The sequence below is a fragment of the Bubalus kerabau genome, chromosome 6 (genome assembly GCF_029407905.1).
Source record: "Bubalus kerabau isolate K-KA32 ecotype Philippines breed swamp buffalo chromosome 6, PCC_UOA_SB_1v2, whole genome shotgun sequence".
Classification (NCBI taxonomy): domain Eukaryota; kingdom Metazoa; phylum Chordata; class Mammalia; order Artiodactyla; family Bovidae; genus Bubalus; species Bubalus kerabau.
Window position 1 is genome coordinate 55,455,048 of NC_073629.1, and position 19,687 is coordinate 55,474,734.

The window sequence follows — 19,687 nt, forward strand, 5'->3', positions numbered from 1 at the left end:
AGTCTAAGGTTTAGAAATCACTTTTCTTGTATTGGGCTTAAATGTGTAGCTCATTTCATGAAACGATAAAAAGAAACAGTACAGTTTTCATCTATTTAGAAGAAAATTATTTTACTTTTATCTGCTTCCAACAAAACTTTGAGCTAATTCATACTTAAAGTCTCCTATGCAATAACATGTAAGTAGAAATATTCATATGTTAATGTAACATGGAGTAGGGGAAGCAAATATTTTAGTCACCTGGGTTCATATGTAGTTGACCCTAGAATAATGCAGGGGTTGCAAGATGGCGACTCTGTTCAGTTGAAAATCCATGTATAATTTATAGTTGGCCCTCCATATCTGAGGTCCTTCTGTGTATGTAGTCCCTCCTTATCTAAGGTTCCACAGAAGTGGATTCAACCAACCATGGATTGTATATACCATGGTGTTTGCTGTTGAAAAAAAATCTGTATAAGTGGACTTAAGCAGTTCGAACCTGTATTGTTCAAGGGTCAGCTGTATTGTAATTAGCCTTAACTTGGTTCCAAGCTTGATGGCAACAAAGACAAATACAAAAATGCAATTAGTTACACGATTCTTATAAAATTAAACCTAACAGCTTTTTAGATAAGAGTAAGACTTTCCTGGAACCAAACTTTTCCAGATAGTAAATTCTAAAAGAAATTTATCACATTTTGACATTAAACATCAAAAAGACAGTAATGCAACTTTTGTTTGCATTAAGCTCTTAAATAGTTTCTCATTTTATCCTCAGTTGAGCCCAGCCTGCATGCAGTGTTGGTTTAGGTCCTAGATCTTCAACTAATATGGTTGTAATAGGAAAAGAAAGGATTTGGACTAGAAAAAAACTTTTATGATGATGGGGGAAAAGATGTGTGTTCTTTATGGTCCTTCACCTGTGTGAGAAAGAATGTTAATGTCTATAAGACCCTTCTATATATGAAGACAAATTTATTTTATTTTTCTCTTTCATCTGATTATTTTAAATATAGAAATTCTTCCATATACTGGAGGTTGGTCCCACCTTTTTCAAAAGACAGAAGCAAGAAACAAAACTTTCACTTGATGGTAGCTTAAAGATAAAAATGAACCATAAAATTCATAGACATAGTAATTCTCTTTATAGCTCATAGCAGTGACTAACTGGTTAATATTTTTTGAGCATTTATGATACAGTAATTTGCTTTACAAACATCAAAATCTCACAAAAGCCCATAAGATTGGTGCTGTTATATCCCCATTGATAGTTGAGAAAGATGTCATTAAAAGTCAAGAAATTTACTGAAGTTAATCACTTAATAAGTAGCAGAGGTGGACTCTGAATGCAGAGATCCATGTACTAACAGGTAAACTTATATATTTTTTGCTATACTTAGCAACTTCCCTGACCAGTGAGCATCATCCTAAAACTAAAAAGGGAAACATTTAATCAGAAGACAAGATTACAAATAGGAAGATAGTAAGACAAGGTGTGAAATTAGGGAGAGATAGTGGGAGTACAACAACCAATTTTTGGTTTTCATAGATTACTTAAATAAGCTGCTACTACTGCTGCTGCTAACTCGATTCAGTCATGTCTGACTCTGTGCGACCCCATAGACAGCAGCCCACCAGGATCCCCCGTCCCTGGGATTTTCCAGGCAAGAACACTGGAGTGGGTTGCCATTTCCTTCTCGGGTGTATGAAAGTGAAAAGTGAAAGTGAAGTCGTTCAGTCGTGTCCAACTCTTAGCGGCCCCATGGACAGCAGCCTACCAGGCTCCTCCTACTTAAATAAGCTGCTGCTGCTACTGCTGCTAAGTCGCTTCAGTTGTGTCCGACTCTGTGCGAGTGATATTGTAATATGGTTCAAACTCCTACCTCCAGTAAACAAATATTTTCTTTAGTTTGTTTGAACATTTCTAACTGAAGCATTGAAAAGAAGTAGATTACAACTTTCTCCTAACTATAAAATATTTAGTATTGTATTTATTCCCTTCCTTTTCTTTCAGTACCATGGCAATAAATTTCTCTTTTCTAAGTGTTACAGGAATAAATAAGTGAAACTTATGGTTACCAAGGGGGAAAGCTGGGTGAGGGGGATAAATGGAAGAACTGGACATATACACACTACTATATATAAAATAGATAACTAATGAGGACCTACTGTGTAGCACAGGGAACTCTTCTCAGTACACTGTAATGACCTGTATGGGAAAAGAGTCTAAAGAAAAGTGGATATATGTATGTGTATAACTGATTCACTTTGCTATACTGCAGAAACTAACCCAACATTGTAAATCAACTATTTGTTGTTGCTGTTCAGTTGCTAGGTTGTGTCCAACTCTTTGCTACCTCGTGGACTACAGCACACTAGGCCTCCCAATCCCTCACCATCTATACCTCAATAAATTAAAAAATAAATAAATAAATAGTATGCTGCTGCTGCTGCTAAGTCGCTTCAGTCATGTCCGACTCTGTGCAACCCCATAGACGGCAGCCCACCAGGCTCCCCCATCCCTGGGATTCTCCAGGCAAGAACACTGGAGTGGGTTGCCATTTCCTTCTCCAATGCATGAAAGTGAAAAGTGAAAGTGAAAACTGCTCAGTTGTATCTGACTCTTAGACAGTGTTAATTACTGTTTGTCCGTACCCTCCTTTTTTTTCTTCTACTGTTGTAATCACTACTCTCCAGGTTAACTTTGAGTATGCTGCTGCTGCTACTGCTGCTAAGTCTTATGTAATTGTCACTTGGAGTTTTCACATAATTTGCAATTACAGTCTAAGTTGTCATTTTTTTAGAGTCAAATCTGAATTAAACACACATACATACATATGACTTAAAGTAGTAATTTAACTTCATCTGTAAAATGAGAATTGCTGCATCTCACAGAATTATAGGACAAATCAATGAGAATCATGTAACATGTTTAACAGATAGTAATAAATGGTATAATATTATTAGCATTATTATATGGACATTTTACATTCTTAAATCACAGGAGAAAATTGAAATAAAATCATTAAGGAAAGCCATATTAAGTCATTTAAAAAAATAAAAGTGAAACTTTCTTTAGTGTCAAGGTTTTTACACTATTAATTTGAAGAAACCCAGTATTATTTAGTGAATAAAAGAAAGAAGATAACTGCCTTGATTTATTTTGAGCAATAAAGTATGTGTGTGTTAGTTGCTTAGTCGTGTCTGACTCTTTGCGACCCCATGGACTGTAGCCTACCAGGCTCCTCTGTCCATAGAATTGTCCAGGCAAGAATGAATACTGGAGTGGGTTGTCAGTCCTTTCTCCAGAGGATCTTCCCTATCTAGGGATCATACCTGGATCTCCTGCATTGCAGTCACGTTCTTTATGAATTGAGCTACCAGGGTAGCCACAATAAAGGATAAAATAATTGATTACAGTGACCATCAGTGTTTGTTGCTTTGGGGCATTCAAAAAGATCTTGAGTACGAGTCAGTACAGTTGAAACAATATGAAATGTAGGTTGCTGAATCCCAATGCCAGAGAAATATTTTGTCCAGACCTTAAAGCAAGATTGGAGCAAGAGATAAATATAGGAATGTGTATTTGAAGTTTTTCACCAAATTTTTAAAAAATTAAGCATAATATTTAGAGGAAGGAAACAATAAATACATCACTTGGGAGAACTATATAGATGTTTTCCCTTCATAAATAGTGAATTATATTAATTTACTCATTCCACAAACATGCTTTTCAGTACTTACATGATAGATACTGACCTAGGAGATGGGGATAGTGATAAATTGCAATATCCCTGTGGAGCTCACAATCTAATAATGAATTACCATTTGGAAATAAAATTCTTATAGATGAATACCTTAAAAATTGAGGTTATTTCCTTAATAATGATCATAGAGGCATATATTATTTCTAAGTGGAAAGATAACACTGCTCTTTGTCCTGCCTCTTCCTACTGTCTTCCAGTGCTAAAACACAAACATGGTCAACCAGATGTATATGTGAGTAGTGCCTTAGAGTGTCATATCTGTAAAGCTTCTCTGGGAATTCCTTACTTCCCACCATACCATGCAGTATGAATCCAGCATGAAGAAATCTTGAATCTTAGTAGACAAATGAAATACACTTTGCCTCAGATATAATACATAGCCCATCCAATTTTTATTATTGTTTTAGATGTAGACCTCTTCGATATGAAGGACAGCAATGAACCTTATGACTATAAATTCGTGAAATGGATGATTAAAAATAAGGTAATGTTTATTGGCTTTTGCAATATTGTGCTGTATGTTATAGTTGGTTTATGAAGGAAGCCTGTTGACATGCTTTGAAAAATGTGAACTGTAGTTTTATTCCCTGATATTCTACTCACAGTTATTTGGAAGATTTTATCTATTTATTTTTATTTTTTGGCCACACTATGCAGTTGACAGGATCTTAGTTCTGTGACCAAGGATTGAACCTAGGCCCTTTGCAGTGAAAGCAGAGAATCCTAACCATTGGTTCACCAGAGAATTCTCTGGAGGATTTTAATAATACATTTCTTTTGGAAATTCTTGTGGATATTTGGAAGTATCTATTTGCTTGTAATGTTTGTGCTCTAAAAATTAATATTTAAAGTGTAAGTAGTTTTTATATTTTTCTTTTTGTTTTTCAGAAACTGTCAGCCATCCCAGTTTCAGCATTCTGTAATGCAGAAACCAAATTACAGTTTGAGAAATTTGTGCGATTTTGCTTCATTAAAGTAAGTTCCCTGTTCTACACATTTATAATGTCCTTCCTTCCAGTTTATAAAGCACCATTTTTTTTTCTATTGCTAGGCATGATGTGCTTATATGCAGTTTTTAAGTTTTGGCTTGCTACCATAAAATTATCAAAACAAAACTCAGCACTTTTTGAAGCTGAGTTTATTGGATTACAACATAATTAGACTCCTTACCTGTAACATTAAAATATCCAGACACATTTGAAGACACAAGAAAATGCAACCTTTAGTGAAAAAGAAAAAAATGTGACTTCTATACAATCAATAGAAACAGATCTTAAGGGTTACTCATATGTAGGAATTAGTAGACAAGGACTTTAAAGCAGATATTATAAATGTGTTCAGGAAAATATGGTCATAATGAGCAACTAGATTAAAGCAATTAAAAAGAGAACCAAATGGAACTTAAACTGTAATACTTGGTATGAAAAATATATAGTCTTAACATACAGAAGATTGAGGATGTGAGGAAAAAAAGTGTCCACCTTAATACAGATCCATAGAAATCATCCAATCTGAAAAAAGAGGGAAAAATTATTTTTGAAAAATAAACAGAGCCTCAGAGTCAATGTCAAGTAATAATATACATGTAACTGGAGTATCCAAAAAAAAAAAGAGAGAGAATGTGGCAGAAAAAAATATTTTAATAAAGAACTAAATTTCCCTATATTTGGTGAATAGCGGTTTGGAGGTCTAAAAATTCAGTGAACCACACAGGATACAAATAAAATCACAACTTGACACATCACACTTAAACTGCTGAAAGCTATAGATAATGATAAGATCTTGAAAGCAGCCAGGGAAAAACTACACTTCACATGCATGGGAGCAAAGATATGAATGTTGACTAATTTCTTATCAGAAACAGTAGAGACCAGATTACAATGAAGTGGCACCTTTAAAGTGCTGACATAAAAAATATGTCAGCCAGAATTCTATATTCAGGAAGATATCCTTTTACACTGAAAACAAAATATACATCCCTGATAAATGAAAGCTAAGAGAATTCAGCACCATCAGATCTGTGTTAAAAAAATAATCTGATCTTTAGTTTCTTTAGGTAGATATATTCCTAAGTATGAAACGAGCTGCCAGTCCAGGTTCGATGCACGATACTGGATGCTTGGGGCTGGTGCACTGGGATGACCCAGAGGGATGGAATGGGGAGGGAGGAGGGAGGAGGGTTCAGGATGGGGAACACATGTATACCTGTGGCGGATTCATTTTGATATTTGGCAAAACTAATACAATTATGTAAAGTTTAAAAATAAAATAAAAAAAAAGAAAACAGAAACAAAAAAAATAAATAAATAATCTGAATGTATTGTTGCTATTCTTAAGATGTTATCACTACTGAAAACAGTCTTATAAAAATTAAGGCACTCTCTATACCAACACACTCATCTATAAGTCTGGTCAGAATGATGTAAACACTGTTTTCAACTTTTAGAGACACCATATAGACAAACTATGGGAGACTTATTTAGAATAGAATATAAATTTTAACAGTCTAACAATGTCAACATTTGATTATCTGAAATGTGGAAGAAAGGATAAGGCCATTAATACTTGTATCTTATAGTGGATTTATAGAGGAATAAATATATATTGTTTGAAGTTATAAGCAGAACTAATAGAACAAAAAAGTAACATAAGACTTTCAGTTTTAGAAATGGTCAACAGGCCTTCTCCCATTCTCTTCTTGGAAATTATTTTTTAAAAAGAACAGCTAGGAAAATGGGAAAAAAAATTCCAAATCCCCCAGTAAATGAGGAAGAGTTGCCAAATACAGTGAAGGAAATGGTGGAGGGAAGACATGGAGAAAAGCTCCTGCTTCTACAGCCTAATAGGCAGAGCCAATAGGTAGCCTACTCATTATCCAGAACAGCAGGAACAGTAAGTGCACTGAGAGTGGAAACTTCTCCAGACCCATTTGGCAGCATGGACAAGGCAGAGTAGAAACATATGGTCATGTCATCCAGTGCCTATGCGAACCAGGTGGAAAGAAAGAGCTATAGATTTACTCTTTCCTCTCATTTTTTCTAAAGCTGTGTTGAGGCAGGGTGGATACATTAAATTGGAGGGAGACAGTTAAGTTAGTTAAAAAGAAATAAGTCTAAAAGAACTCCCCTTCACGGAACTCTCCATCAATCATATTTAACTTTACTGTGAGCCAAAGATAATTTCTACTCCCTTCTAGTTCTTTCCTGTCTCCTCCTTTATACAAATCTACAAATACATGTTCAAATCATAGAGCCAGCAAGTAGCTTAGTCATCTTACAAAGAGAATTCACCCAAAAATGAGTAATAAAAAGGAACCAGCTATGAATCTATAAAGATGCTATTAAGGAGAAGGAGAAAGATATAATGAAAAATAAGTATCAGAGAATATTCAACAACAAAAAAAAAAAAACAAAAAACAAAAAGGACTTGCCATAGAGCAAGAAAAAAGTGTTACATTTCAAATTCAAAGCATTTAAAACAAGAGTTAACAGCAGAAGTTTTTTAAAATTCAGGGAAGCTAGAGTAAGACAATGTAAGAAGATGAAATGGTAGCTGTCAGAGATCAGATAGGAAATTGAAGGGGAAAAAATATAGCTATTGGTAACTGTAGTGACATTGAAAGCAGCATAGAGAACACTAAATTCTTCTGTAAGCACACTGAGGATTGAGGAAAGTGGGTGAAAAGAAGTGAAGAGAACAAAGAATTTCTTTTTTTTTTTTTTTTTTGCTATACCGTACAGCTTGTAGGATCTTAGTTCCCGACCAGGAATTGAACTTGGGCCCTCAGCAGTGAAAGCATGGAGTTCTAAGGACTGGGCTGCAAGGGAATTCCCAGGAACAAAGAGTTTTTAAATGTTAGAAAAAGTATAAATGTGGAAGACAAATGATATACCTAGAGTTCCTGGAGGAGTGGGGGGTCGGGGTGAGGCGGGCAGAACGAATAGAATTGGGAAAGAAATTTATAGCTTTGAGAATCCTTTCCATTTGAAACAAGGAAGGAAATAGCTTTCCTCAGGAATGTCACAGAATGTCACAGAAAAACGCTGAGATGCACCTTGTTTAATATATTGGACTTTATAAATGATCCTTTGGTACCTACACAAGGTGATCGAGGCCTCCATGGAGACAGGAGAGGAGGAAGATCAGTGTAGACTCACCTCCTTTGCGTCAACATTCAGTATTGGAGCAACATCAAGCCCCTAGGGAAAGCTGACACACCTAACCCAATTGCTTGGAAAAGCAAAAAAGAAAAGGATGGCAAAACATGCCAAGAAAGTGGAAGCTGAAAGAAAGCAGGTCAAATTTTAGGACAAAACAAACCAAAGGCAGCAGTTTACAATGGTTGTTAGTAAAATCCTCAGTAGCTGTCAAATATATAAAAGGATATATCTCAATAATAAGAGAAATGAAAAATAAAACTGCCATGAAATTTTATATTATCTGTTAGATTGGAAATAACCAAAACAACTGGAAAGTTTCCGAAGATACTCTCATGCATTGATTGAGAGTACAAGTATAATTTGTAAAATCTCTACAGTGGTTAGTTTGAAAATTATTTAAATGTAGATGCACATGTCTTTTGGCCCACCAATTCTGCATGTAGGATTTTTTCCTGTGGATTTACTTGCATATTGAAGGTCTATATTCAACGATTTTCAGTGCAGCATTGTTTGTAATATCAAAAAGTTATAATAGACAACCACAATACTCACCAGTGCAGACTGCTAAATAAATTATGGTACATTCACATACCTAAACGAGTGAAGCAGCTCTGTGGAGTGCTAGAGAATAAGTGAAAAGCAAGGAGCAGACTAGTTTGTGAGGAACGATATCATTTACATAAAAAGGAAAAGAAGGGAAGGGAAGGAGAAGAAGCTTTTAAATGCCTCAACTGTCTCTCTGGAAGGATACATAATAAAATCCAGTGTTGCTTCTGGGGAGGAAAACTGAATGGCTGAGAGAGATGGGTGGGAGGCTGGATTACCTAAAGAAATATATGTTTAAATAGTCTCAGTAAATAAGTTTTGAAGCCTGTTTTTCCAAACAATTGTAGGGCAAGTTCCTAACTTAATTATTCATGCCTCTGTTACCGCCAAATACCTTACTATGTATTCTCCATTATACAACATGCTTCTACAATATAACCATCAACATCATGAACTTAAGAGTGCTATATTATTCTGTCTAATCCTCAGATCTAATTCAGGTTTCACTGATTGTCCCAATAATGTCCTTTTTTATAACAAGCAAATAAATAAATAAACCCAGGCCACAATTGTGTCAATCAACCAGTCATCAGTCAGTCAGTCCAAGCCAGAATCGTGCATTGCATTAAGTTGTCATGTCTTCTTCAAGCTGGGAAGTTTCCTCAGATTTCCTTGATTTTCATAATCTTGATACTTTTGAAAATTATTGACCAGTTATTTTGAAGAAAGTCCCTCAATGTTTGTTTGACATTTACTCATGGATAGATTCAGGTTATACACTTTTGGTAGAAACCACAGAAGTGATATTTTGTTCATTGTTTTGCATCCTATCAGATAGCACATGATTTTAGTTTTATCTACAACTGATGATGTTAAGTTTAATAAGTTTATTGAGGTGGTGTCTGCCAGGCTTCTTTACTGTAAAGTTTCACTTTTTCCTTGATGGATAATGAATGTTTTGTGGTGAAGTACTTTGAAACTATGAAAATATTCCATATCACATCAAATAATTTATTCATTTAACCATTCATATATGTAAGGACTCATAGATTCTTGTTTTATTCAGTGAGTTAAAATTTATTAATATTACTTATTTTGATGCTCAAATTTTCCAAAATTTGGCCATTAGGAACCCCGTTAAGCTGGTCTCTGTTTGCTTTAACACGTCTCCCATCATTTTTTGAGCATTTTCTTACTTTTTGGCATTTCAAGATGCAGTAGGTTCACTTTGTCATTGTCCAGCTCAACCTGAAATCACCTTTTACTGGAGAATGGTATTAAGAAACCAAGATCTGGGCATGACGAGTGCTCATTGGGGTATTCGTATTCCCAGGCCCTCCCAGAAGACAGAGATAGGGAACATGTAAATGTATGTCCATCCTTTCTATGTCTGTATCTATTCTACTTATTCCTATGACTATCTAAATACATTGAAACCACCTCCAAGTTTATTCTAGCTTTCTCCCTATACATGTTAGTGACAACCTTCTTTGACAGTATTGACAGTAGAAACACCTTGCTCATCACTTAACCACTTCTTTGATCGGTACCTCTGCGTGTGACCAGCCTCCTGTCCGTGCTACTGCCCCTCCACCCACCACCCCGACAGACACCCTTCACCCTACTCAGGCTTTGACGTTTTTACCAGTCTGCCAGCCCTGTGCCCTGTATGGTCGCCGTCCTCACCTCACCTGAGCTTCAGCACCATGTGCTGACCTGCTTCCATCACCTCCCTGCAGAGATGCTCTCCTCAGCCTCCAGCACCACGCACAGAGCCACCACTGCCACCCACTGCATAGAAGCGCTCCTCTTCCCTTACAGGCTCTGACCCTCCATACCCGTCTCATTGGCAGGTGCCTGCCTCAGACCCTGCAGGCCCCATCTGCCTGGAACTACCCTGCCATACAGATGCCTTGCTTACTTACCCCTCGATTCTGACGCCCTGATCCTGATCAGTGCCACTGCTGTCACCACCACCACCTCATGCCACCCATGTTGGAAGGTCTTCTTACTTACTCTGCCTGTAGCATCCTGCACCAGGCTGATGAGGCTCTCCCACCCCCATACATGATCTGTTTCCCTCCTAATGGCGTTGGAGTAAGTCATTCTGTAGAGATGGAAGAGAAAGGAAGAGAGTAGAGAAAGCAAGAGGAAGTTTATCCATCAATTTAATTCTATACCATATGTACGTATTACCTATTCAAAAAACAAATAAATTATATCATTACAGTTGGCCCTCTAACTGTGGTGTTAGGAGCTTATAACTGTGAGACTTCAATAGGAGGGAGCAGATGAGTGTGAAAGAACCAATTTTTCCTCATTCAGAGCAGAGAATGGTAAACATTGTCTGAAGTTGATAAATTAAAAAATTAGGAGCATACATTACTTAGATTTTGATGGTAATCACTAGAACTAAAATCAAAATTGCCTCAGGAAGTTGACTTAGAGGATGATGGGAGTAGTAGGAAGGCACGAGAAGGGAAGAAACAGATGATTATTTTTCAGTGTAAACTCTTCGGTATTCTTTGACTTTTTTCTGTAATTGTATATTAATTTATTATTGTAGTCTCACTCCGCCTGGCATCCTCTTTGTTGAGAGCTAAGGGAGGGGTTTCCTTTTGTTGTCTACAAGGCTCTTTGAAAGAAGTCTGTGATTTTGCGCTCTTCCTACCCAAACGAACTAAACCGTAAATATGGATCTCATCAGTACATCCTTCAGGCTCTCCTGCATCAATGTCATTTATAAGTCTGAGTCTTTGGCAGTGAGGGCATCCACACTGATCTGACAGACATGTTTTTGGCTGGAATTAGGTTAAGCTGTTTTCAGACTGAGCTGTATATACAGATGGTTGATCATTTTCTTGGTAATGTTCCTTGGCCCCATATTAGTTAATTTGCAAAGTTCTTTTGGTGTCAGGATAGTAGTAATAAAGTGCTCTGAACTGGCAGCCAGCATCACAAAATAGTATAATGTAATGACTGCTGTTGACACTTCTATAGCTCCCCTAACATTGAATTCTTGTGAGGCTCATTCACTTTTATAGCCCGACAGCAATGGGATAATGGCATTATAAATATTCGGCCTGTTTGATTTGCTGCTAGGCTCCTTAAAGAGCTTGTGACTTGTGTATTTGGCCACCAAGGCAAAGGATGATGCTGTAGATGCCACTTCCCAGTTTCTGTGTTCCTGCTGAGGTTAAGTGGTTTAAAATGGGGTAGAGCTTCCAGTGACACCACTCAAGGTATCCCCCATCCCCATGCCATGGTCCTGGACTCTGTCTTAGCTGCAGAGGCTAAGGACCAGCTAAAGCCTGGCTCAAGTTATCAGGGGTTGAGGACCACTCAGTTCCCAAACCACTACATGACTCTTACAGATGGACTGACTTTGGTGTACTTTTTGTATTTAAATCTTTACTTCATCTTGAATTTATTTTGATTTGTAATGATAATTATTTCATTAATTTACAGAAAGACAGTACACTGGATGCTGCTGAAGAAATCATCAAGGCATGGAGTAGACAGAACTCTTGATACACGCAGAGTGTGTTGTTTCTATAAAATGATCTAATATAAAATTACTTGGTGCTGCCGCTTGCTGGATATTGAAAACAAAAAATCTTTCAGTAAAAATAAAATTTAAAGGAATATTTCCAATGGTAACCTCACCCCTAACAATATTCTGGAGATCTTTCTTTCTTTTTTTTTTTTGCTGAACTGTATTAAAACAGCTTCTGTTTCCTCATAACAGTGGAATAAAAATAGCACCTACTTTATTTATATGACTTCCCTGGTGGCTCAGACGGTGAAGTGTCTGCCTACAATGCGGGAGACCTGGGTTCGATCCCTGGGTCAGGAAGATCCCCTGGAGAAGGAAATGGCAAACCACTCCAGTACTCTTGCCTGGAAAATCCCATGGATGGAGGAGCCTGGTGGGCTACAGTTCATGGGGACACAAGGAGTCGGACACGACTGAGTGACTTCACTTTCACTTTCACTTTATATGAAGTTTGTGAGTTGTTGGTGAGAGTGAAATGGACTGATGTAAGTAAAGCCTGCCAGATAGTAAGGGCTCACCTACTGTTGGCCAGTTTCACTTCTCTGCCATTGCATAAAAACTCAGGTCCTTCAACTTCATATTTTGGCTTGGTCTCTACCCACCTGTAGTTCCCTCCCCTCATTTACTAATGGTTTTGAACTTTATTCATAGTTTTGCCTGTCACTTACAAGTACTGCCATCATCTGGGGCAGCTTTAGGGTCCACATGGATTATTACCTAGACTTTGGGCTCTCCCCCCTGGTGATATTTATTTCCACCTCACTCTCCACTTCAGCCACCCACTCCCTTGGGCGTACTCTAAACCTTTCATCATTCCAGGCTGTTCCATCTTTGAGATAATATATTAGTCATCTCATGCTGTAACCACCTATTCCTGCAGTAAATATCACCACTCCCTCACTATTTCCCTCTCTCTTTCTCTCAGCTTCTTTCAAAATAGCACTTTAAACTATCATTTCACATCCACTACTACTCAAAAATTGGTCCATGGCCCTCTTACATCAGAATCAACTAGGATCTTTGTTGAAAATAAATTTTGGTCTTCACTCCGACCTACTGAATAATTCAGAATCTGCCCCTTTCCAGGTGATTCTTACACCACTAAAGTTTGACAATCACTGCTGTAGTTCGTGGAACCTTTTAGTTCCTCTCAGCCTCTTTATATCTTCACTCCCTTCCTTATCCAACTTAGATTTATTTATTTAATGCCATAAATTTTTTATCAGGTAAAAATTAATGTTATCTAATATATATATTATACATATTATATATATATGTATACAAAAGTTTTTCTACTATACCTGATAAAGGCTTGAGGAAGAACAACAACAAAAGAGAGATGGAGAAACTGGAAAACATAAACTAAATGAAATGGGAACACTGAATATGAAATAGAAAAAGTGAAACAAACTAGATAAAAGTAAAACATCATCAGAGTCCAGGTGTTTTTAAACATGACTGCTCCCTAGAAACATATCTGGAGCTTTGGAGGAAAAAAAACAGTATCTGGGCATTTGTATTTTTCAAAAATTCCCAAGATAATTCTGATATGCATCTGGATTTTAAGAAGTGATTACAGGATTACAGTTTTGGTGATGTAGAATTCTATTATTTTCCTGTGACCAATATTGATACAATGGTATTAAGTGAATAATAGTTACACAATCACAATAATAAAAGTTGTTTATCAGTTTTCACAATCAATAGCCAGACAAAAAGTAAAGGATAATGACAATTGCAAGCCATAATGGGAACATGATTAACCTAACTATAAAATAATTACATACAGTTTGGGGGATCAAACAGTGATGTGGTAAGTGGAAGTACATATATGGCACATGTTTTCATCAGTGTCTTTTGTTTGGCGCATTTAATCCATTTACATTTAAGGTAATTATTGATGTGTTTGATCCTATTACCATTTTCTTAATTGTCTTGGGTTTATTTTCTGTAGGTCTTTTCCTTGTCTTGTTTCCTGCCTAGAGTTCCTTTAGAATTTGTTGTAAAGCTGGTTTGGTGGTGTTGAATTCTTTTAACTTTTGCTTGTCTGGAAAACTTTTGATTTCTCCATCAAATCTGAATGAGAGTCTTGCTGGGTAGCGTATTCTTGGTTGTAGGTTCTTCTCTTTCATCACTTAAATATATCATACCATTCTCTTCTGGCTTGTAGAGTTTCTGTTGAGAAATCAGCTGATAACTTGATGGAAGTTCCCTTGTATCTTATTTGTCATTTTTCTCTTGTTGCTTTTAATATTTTATCTTTGTCATAAACATAATGAAATTCATTGTATGTTGAACTTATACGTGTTAGTTGTGTGAAGAAAAGAAGTAAGGCAGGGTAGAGGGGAATGAGAGATACAATTTGCTTTGTATCAGGGAAGCAAATTGGAATTTTAAATAGTGTGGCCAGGTGAGTTTTGTGGAGGTGCCATAGGAACAGACTTAGAAGAGGAGAGGGAGAGAGCCTTGTGAAGATCTTAGGGAGGAATACTCCAGGAACAAGGAATAGCCAGTGCAAAGGGTCTACAACAGGAAGGTGTCTTATGTTTGATGAGTACCAAATAACCAAGGGACAGAGTAGTAGGTATTAGGGCAGAGTAGCAATGTCGGACCTCAAGGACTAGAGGAAGGATAATGGTCTGATACCATCTCATCCATACTTTTTTTTTTTTTAATGCGTAAAATAATGTTTATTGGAGGATGGTTTCTAATTATTCCAAACTGGTAACCACCAAAAAGGTATGAGACTGGATAAGAGCACCAAATAGGTCAGTATTAGAAACTAAAGGGGGCTGATGACTTAGCTCTGGACTTTTGAAAAATGTGACTGCAAAGTGGAATAACTAGAAAAAGTTCTTCTCGTTTGATGATTCTTTCTCACATACAACACACACAAACACACACTCACTTACCCTCAACCTGCTATAATCTAGATTGTACCCATTATTGTTCAAAATTTGCTAATGACCTCCACGTTCTTAGATTTAAAGGAACCTTCCCATTTCCATCCAACTTTACCTCTTACTTCCCACGTTGCAGTAGTGGTAAAGAATCTGCCTATCAATACAGGAGACACAAAAGATGTGAGTTCCATTCCTGGGTCTAGAAGATCCCCTGGAGTAGAAATGGCAACCCCTTATGGTATTCTGGCCTGGAAAATTCCATAGACAGAGGAGCCTGGTGGGCTACAGTCCATGGGGTCGCAGAGAGTTGAACAAAACAGCATTTGCCACTCTGGCCTTCCTAAACCCGTTTTTTTTGTTGTTCGTTTGTTTGTTTTTTTGGCTCCTGTGATGCTGCACATTCATGAATTACCTTCTGTCTGTTCCTTCTTCATCTCCTTTGCCTTTTCTTAGATACTGATATTCTGTCTTTCTCAATAAATAACTTCATTTACTCTGAATACACTTAAATCTGTAACAGCCTAGTCCTCTCTGTTGAATTTCAGACCCATATATTCAGTACCCCATTTGTCATCTCACACAGACATTCTATAGGCAAACCTTATGCAATCTGGATTGGATAAGCAATATCCAGTATTGTTTGGCAAACAATATCCAATCTTCTCACCTCAGTGAATGGTGCCCCCAATCCACTAACTCAAGTCAGAAAGCCTATTCACACAAGTCATTTTTAACTTTTCTCTCCACATCCAAATCCTCTAACTAGTACCCTAAATATCCCTTAAATCTATCACTTTTCTCTGCTCCAGTTGCCCCCATCCCTGCCCCCACCAGCCATACCATTTCTCAACCAGATTACTATTCAACTCTTAACAGTTCTCCCTGCCTTCCTGTTTACAATGTATCTCTGTAGCCCAAACAAGCTTTATAAAATGTAAATGTGATCATGTTACATATATCAGTTAAGAATATTCCTGTTGCAAGTGACAGATAGCCAACCCATATGGGTTTAAATCAAATGAAAAAGAATTGTCTGTCTCAACTGAGCATTTTAGGGGTAGTCTAGTTTTGTTAAAGCTTGATCCGAGACTGTTTGAACATCTCCTGTGGAGGTACGGGTCAGCAGTGGTCTGCCGCAGGGACAGGGGATCTGGGTGTGGGTATGGCATTAAGTCCTCTTGGAGGAGGTCACCATTAACCCCACTATAGACTTCCCAGAACTTACATAGGCCTGGAAAATAGACTCTTGGAGAGCACAACAGAACCTTGTACACCAGGACCCAAGAGAAAAGAACAGTGACCCAACAGGAGACGTGCCTGTGGGTGTCTGGGTGTCTCCAACAAGGGTGTGGGTGAGTGGTGGCCTGCTTCAGGGTTGGGGGCACGAACTGTAGCAGTACATGCATGGGATCTTTTGAGGGAGGTCACCATTGTCTTCGTTACCTTCACCATAGTTTAATTCCGTTCAGTTTAGTTCAGTTGCTCAATTGTGTCCGACTCTTTGCGAACCTATGAATTGCAGCACGCCAGGCCTCCCTGTCCATCCTCAACTCCCGTGGTTCACTCAAACTCACTTCCGTCGAGTCTGTGATGCCATCCAGCCATCTCATCCTCTGTTGTCCCCTTCTCCTCCTGCCACCCATCCCTCCCAGCATCAGGGTCTTTTCCAATGAGTCAACTCTTCGCATGAGGTGGCCAAAGTATTGGAATTTCAGCTTTAGCATCAGTACTTCCAATGAACACCCAGGACTGATCTCCTTTAGGATGGACTGGTTAGACCTCGCAGTGCAAGGGACTCTCAAGAGTCTTCTCCAACACCACAGTTCAAAAGCATCAATTCTTTGGTGCTCAGCTTTCTTCACAGTCCAACTCTCACATCCATACATAACCACAGGAAAAACCATAGCCTTGACTAGACAGATCTTTGTTGGCAAAGTAATGTCTCTGCTTTTGAATATGCTATCTAGGTTAGTCAAAACTTTCCTTCCAAGGAGTAAGCGTCTTTTAATTTCATGGCTGCAAACACCATCTGCAGTGATTTTGGATCCCAAAAACATAAATTCTGACACTGTTTCCCCATCTGTTTGCCATGAAATGATGGGACCAGATGCCATGATCTTAGTTTTCTGAATGTTGAGCTTTAAGCTAACTTTTTCACTCTCCTCTTTCACTTTCATCAAGAGGCTTTTTAGTTCCTCTTCACTTTCTGCCATAAGGGTGGTGTCATCTGCATATCTGAGGTTATTGATATTTCTCCTGGCAATCTTGAGTCCAGCTTGTGCTTCTTCCAGCCCAGCATTTCTCATGATGTACTCTGCATAGAAGTTAAATAAGCAGGGTGACAATATACAGCCTTGATGTACTCCTTTTCCTATTTGGAACCAGTCTGTTGTTCCATGTCCAGTTGTAACTGTTGCTTCTTGACCTGCATACAGATTTCTCAAGAGGCAGGTCAGATGGTCTGGTATTCCCATCTCTTTCAGAATTTTCCACAGTTTATTGTGATCCACACAGTCAAAGGCTTTGGCATAGTCAATAAAGCAGAAATAGATGTTTTTCTGGAACTCTGTTACTTTTTTGATGATCCAGCGGATGTTGGCAGTTTGATCTCTGTCCTCTGCCTATTCTAAAACCAGCTTGAACATCTGGAATTTCACGGTTCACATTTTGCTGAAGCCTGGCTTGGAAATTTTGAGCATTATTTGCTAGCGTGTGAGATGAGTGCAATTGTGTGGTAGTTTGAGCATTCTTTGGCATTGCCTTTCTTTGGGATTGGAATGAAAACTGACTTTTTCTAGTCCTGTAGAAAACTGCTCAGTTTTCCAAATTTGCTGGCATATTGAGGGCTGCACTTTCAGATCATGAACTCCTTATTGCCAAATTCAGGCTGAAATTGAAGACAGTGGAGAAAACCACTAGACCATTCAGGTATGACCTAAATCAAATCCCTATGACTATACCGTGGAAGTGAGAAATAGATTTAAGGGACTAGATCTGATAGACAGAGTGTCTGATGAACTATGGATGGAGGTTCGTGACATTGTACAGGAATCAGGAGTCAAGACCATCCCCAAGAAAAAGAAATTTAAAAAAGCAAAATGACTGTCTAAGGAGCCCTTACAAATAGCTGTGAAAAGAAGGGAAGCAAAAAGCAAAGGAGAAAAGGAAAGACATCCATTTGAATGTAGAGTTCAAAGAATAGCAAGGAGAGATAAGAAAGCCTTCCTCAGCGATCAATGCAAAGAAATAGAGGGAAACAACAGAATGGGAAAGACTGAAGATCTCTTGAAGAAAATTAGAGATACCAAAGGAACATTTCATACAACGATGGGCTCAATAAAGGACAGAAATGGTAGGGAACTAACAGAAGCAGAAGATATAAGAAGAGCTGGCAAGAATACACAGAAGAACTGTACAAAAAAGATCTCCACGACCCAGATAATCACGTTGGTGTGATCACTCACCTAGAGCCAGACATCCTGGAATGTGAAGTCAAGTGAGCCTTAGGAAGCATGACTACGAACAAAGCTAGTGGAGGTGATGGAATTCAAGTTGAGCTATTTGAAATCCCCAAGAAAACGAAATGCAAAAAAGCAAAATATCTGAGGAGGCCTTACAAATAGCTGTGAAAATAAGAGAAACGAAAAGCAAAGGGGAAAAGGAAAGATATACCTATTTGAATGCAGAGTTCCAAAGAATATCAAGGAGAGATAAGAAAGCCTTCCTCACTGATCAATGTGAAGAAATAGAGGGAAACAATAGAATGGGAAAGACTAGAGGTCTCTTCAAGAAAATTAGAGCTACCAAGGGAACGTTTCATGCAAAGATGGGCTCAATGAAAGACAGAAATGGTATAGACGTAACAGAAGCAGAAGATATTAAGAAAAGGTGTGACCTTGGCAAGAATACACAGAAAAACTGTACAAAAAAGATCTTCATAACCCAGATAACCACGATGGTGTGATTACTCACGTAGAGCCAGACATGCTGGAATGCGAAGTCAAGTGGGCCTTAGGAAACATCACTACGAACAAACCTAGTGGAGGTGATGGAATTTCAGTTGAGCTGTTTCAAATGCTAAAAGATGATGCTGTGAAAGTGCTGCACTCAGTATGCCAGCAAATTTGGAAAACTGAGCAGTGGCCACAGGACTGGAAAAGGTCAGTTTTCCTTCCAATCCCAAAGAAAGTCAATGCCAAAGAATGTTCAAACTACCACACAATTGCACTCATCTCACATGCTAGCAAAGTAATGCTCAAAATTCTCCAAGCCAGGCTTCAGCAATATGTGAACTGTGAAATTCCAGATGTTCAAGCTGGTTTTAGAATAGGCAGAGGAACCAGAGATAAAACTGCCAACATCCGCTAGATCATCGAAAAAGCAAGAGAGTTCCAGAAAAACATCTATTTCTGCTTTATTGACTATGCCAAAGCCTTTGACTGTGTGGATCACAATAAACTGTGGAAAATTCTGAAAGAGATGGGAATAGGAGACCACCTGACCTGTCTCTTGAGAAACCTATATGCAGGTCAGGAAGCAACAGTTAGAACTGGAGGAACAACAGACTGGTTCCAAATAGGAAAAGGAGTACGTCAAGGCTGTACATTGTCACCCTGCTTATTTAACTTATATGCAGAGTACATCATGAGAAATGCTGGGCTGGATGGAGCACAAGCTGGAATCAAAATTGCCTGGAGAAATATCAATAACCTCAGATATGCAGATGAAACCACCCTTATGGCAGAAAGTGAAGAAGAACTAAAGAGCCTTTTGATG

At 38.0% G+C, this 19,687-nt stretch overlaps 1 protein-coding gene across 4 annotated transcripts in view; it reads left to right on the forward strand.

The window, feature by feature from the left end:
• The window catches only part of KYAT3 (kynurenine aminotransferase 3), a 63,316-nt gene extending 51,084 nt beyond the window's left edge, over nt 1-12,232 (forward strand). For all 4 annotated transcript variants that reach the window (XM_055585255.1, XM_055585252.1, XM_055585254.1 and 1 more), the window contains 3 exons: nt 4,154-4,230; nt 4,635-4,721; nt 11,921-12,232. In XM_055585255.1, the coding sequence (XP_055441230.1) occupies nt 4,154-4,230; nt 4,635-4,721; nt 11,921-11,983 (227 nt within the window). In that variant the 3' untranslated portion in view covers nt 11,984-12,232. The remainder of the gene's footprint in view (nt 1-4,153; nt 4,231-4,634; nt 4,722-11,920) is intronic.
• Nucleotides 12,233-19,687: the final 7,455 nt, after the last annotated feature.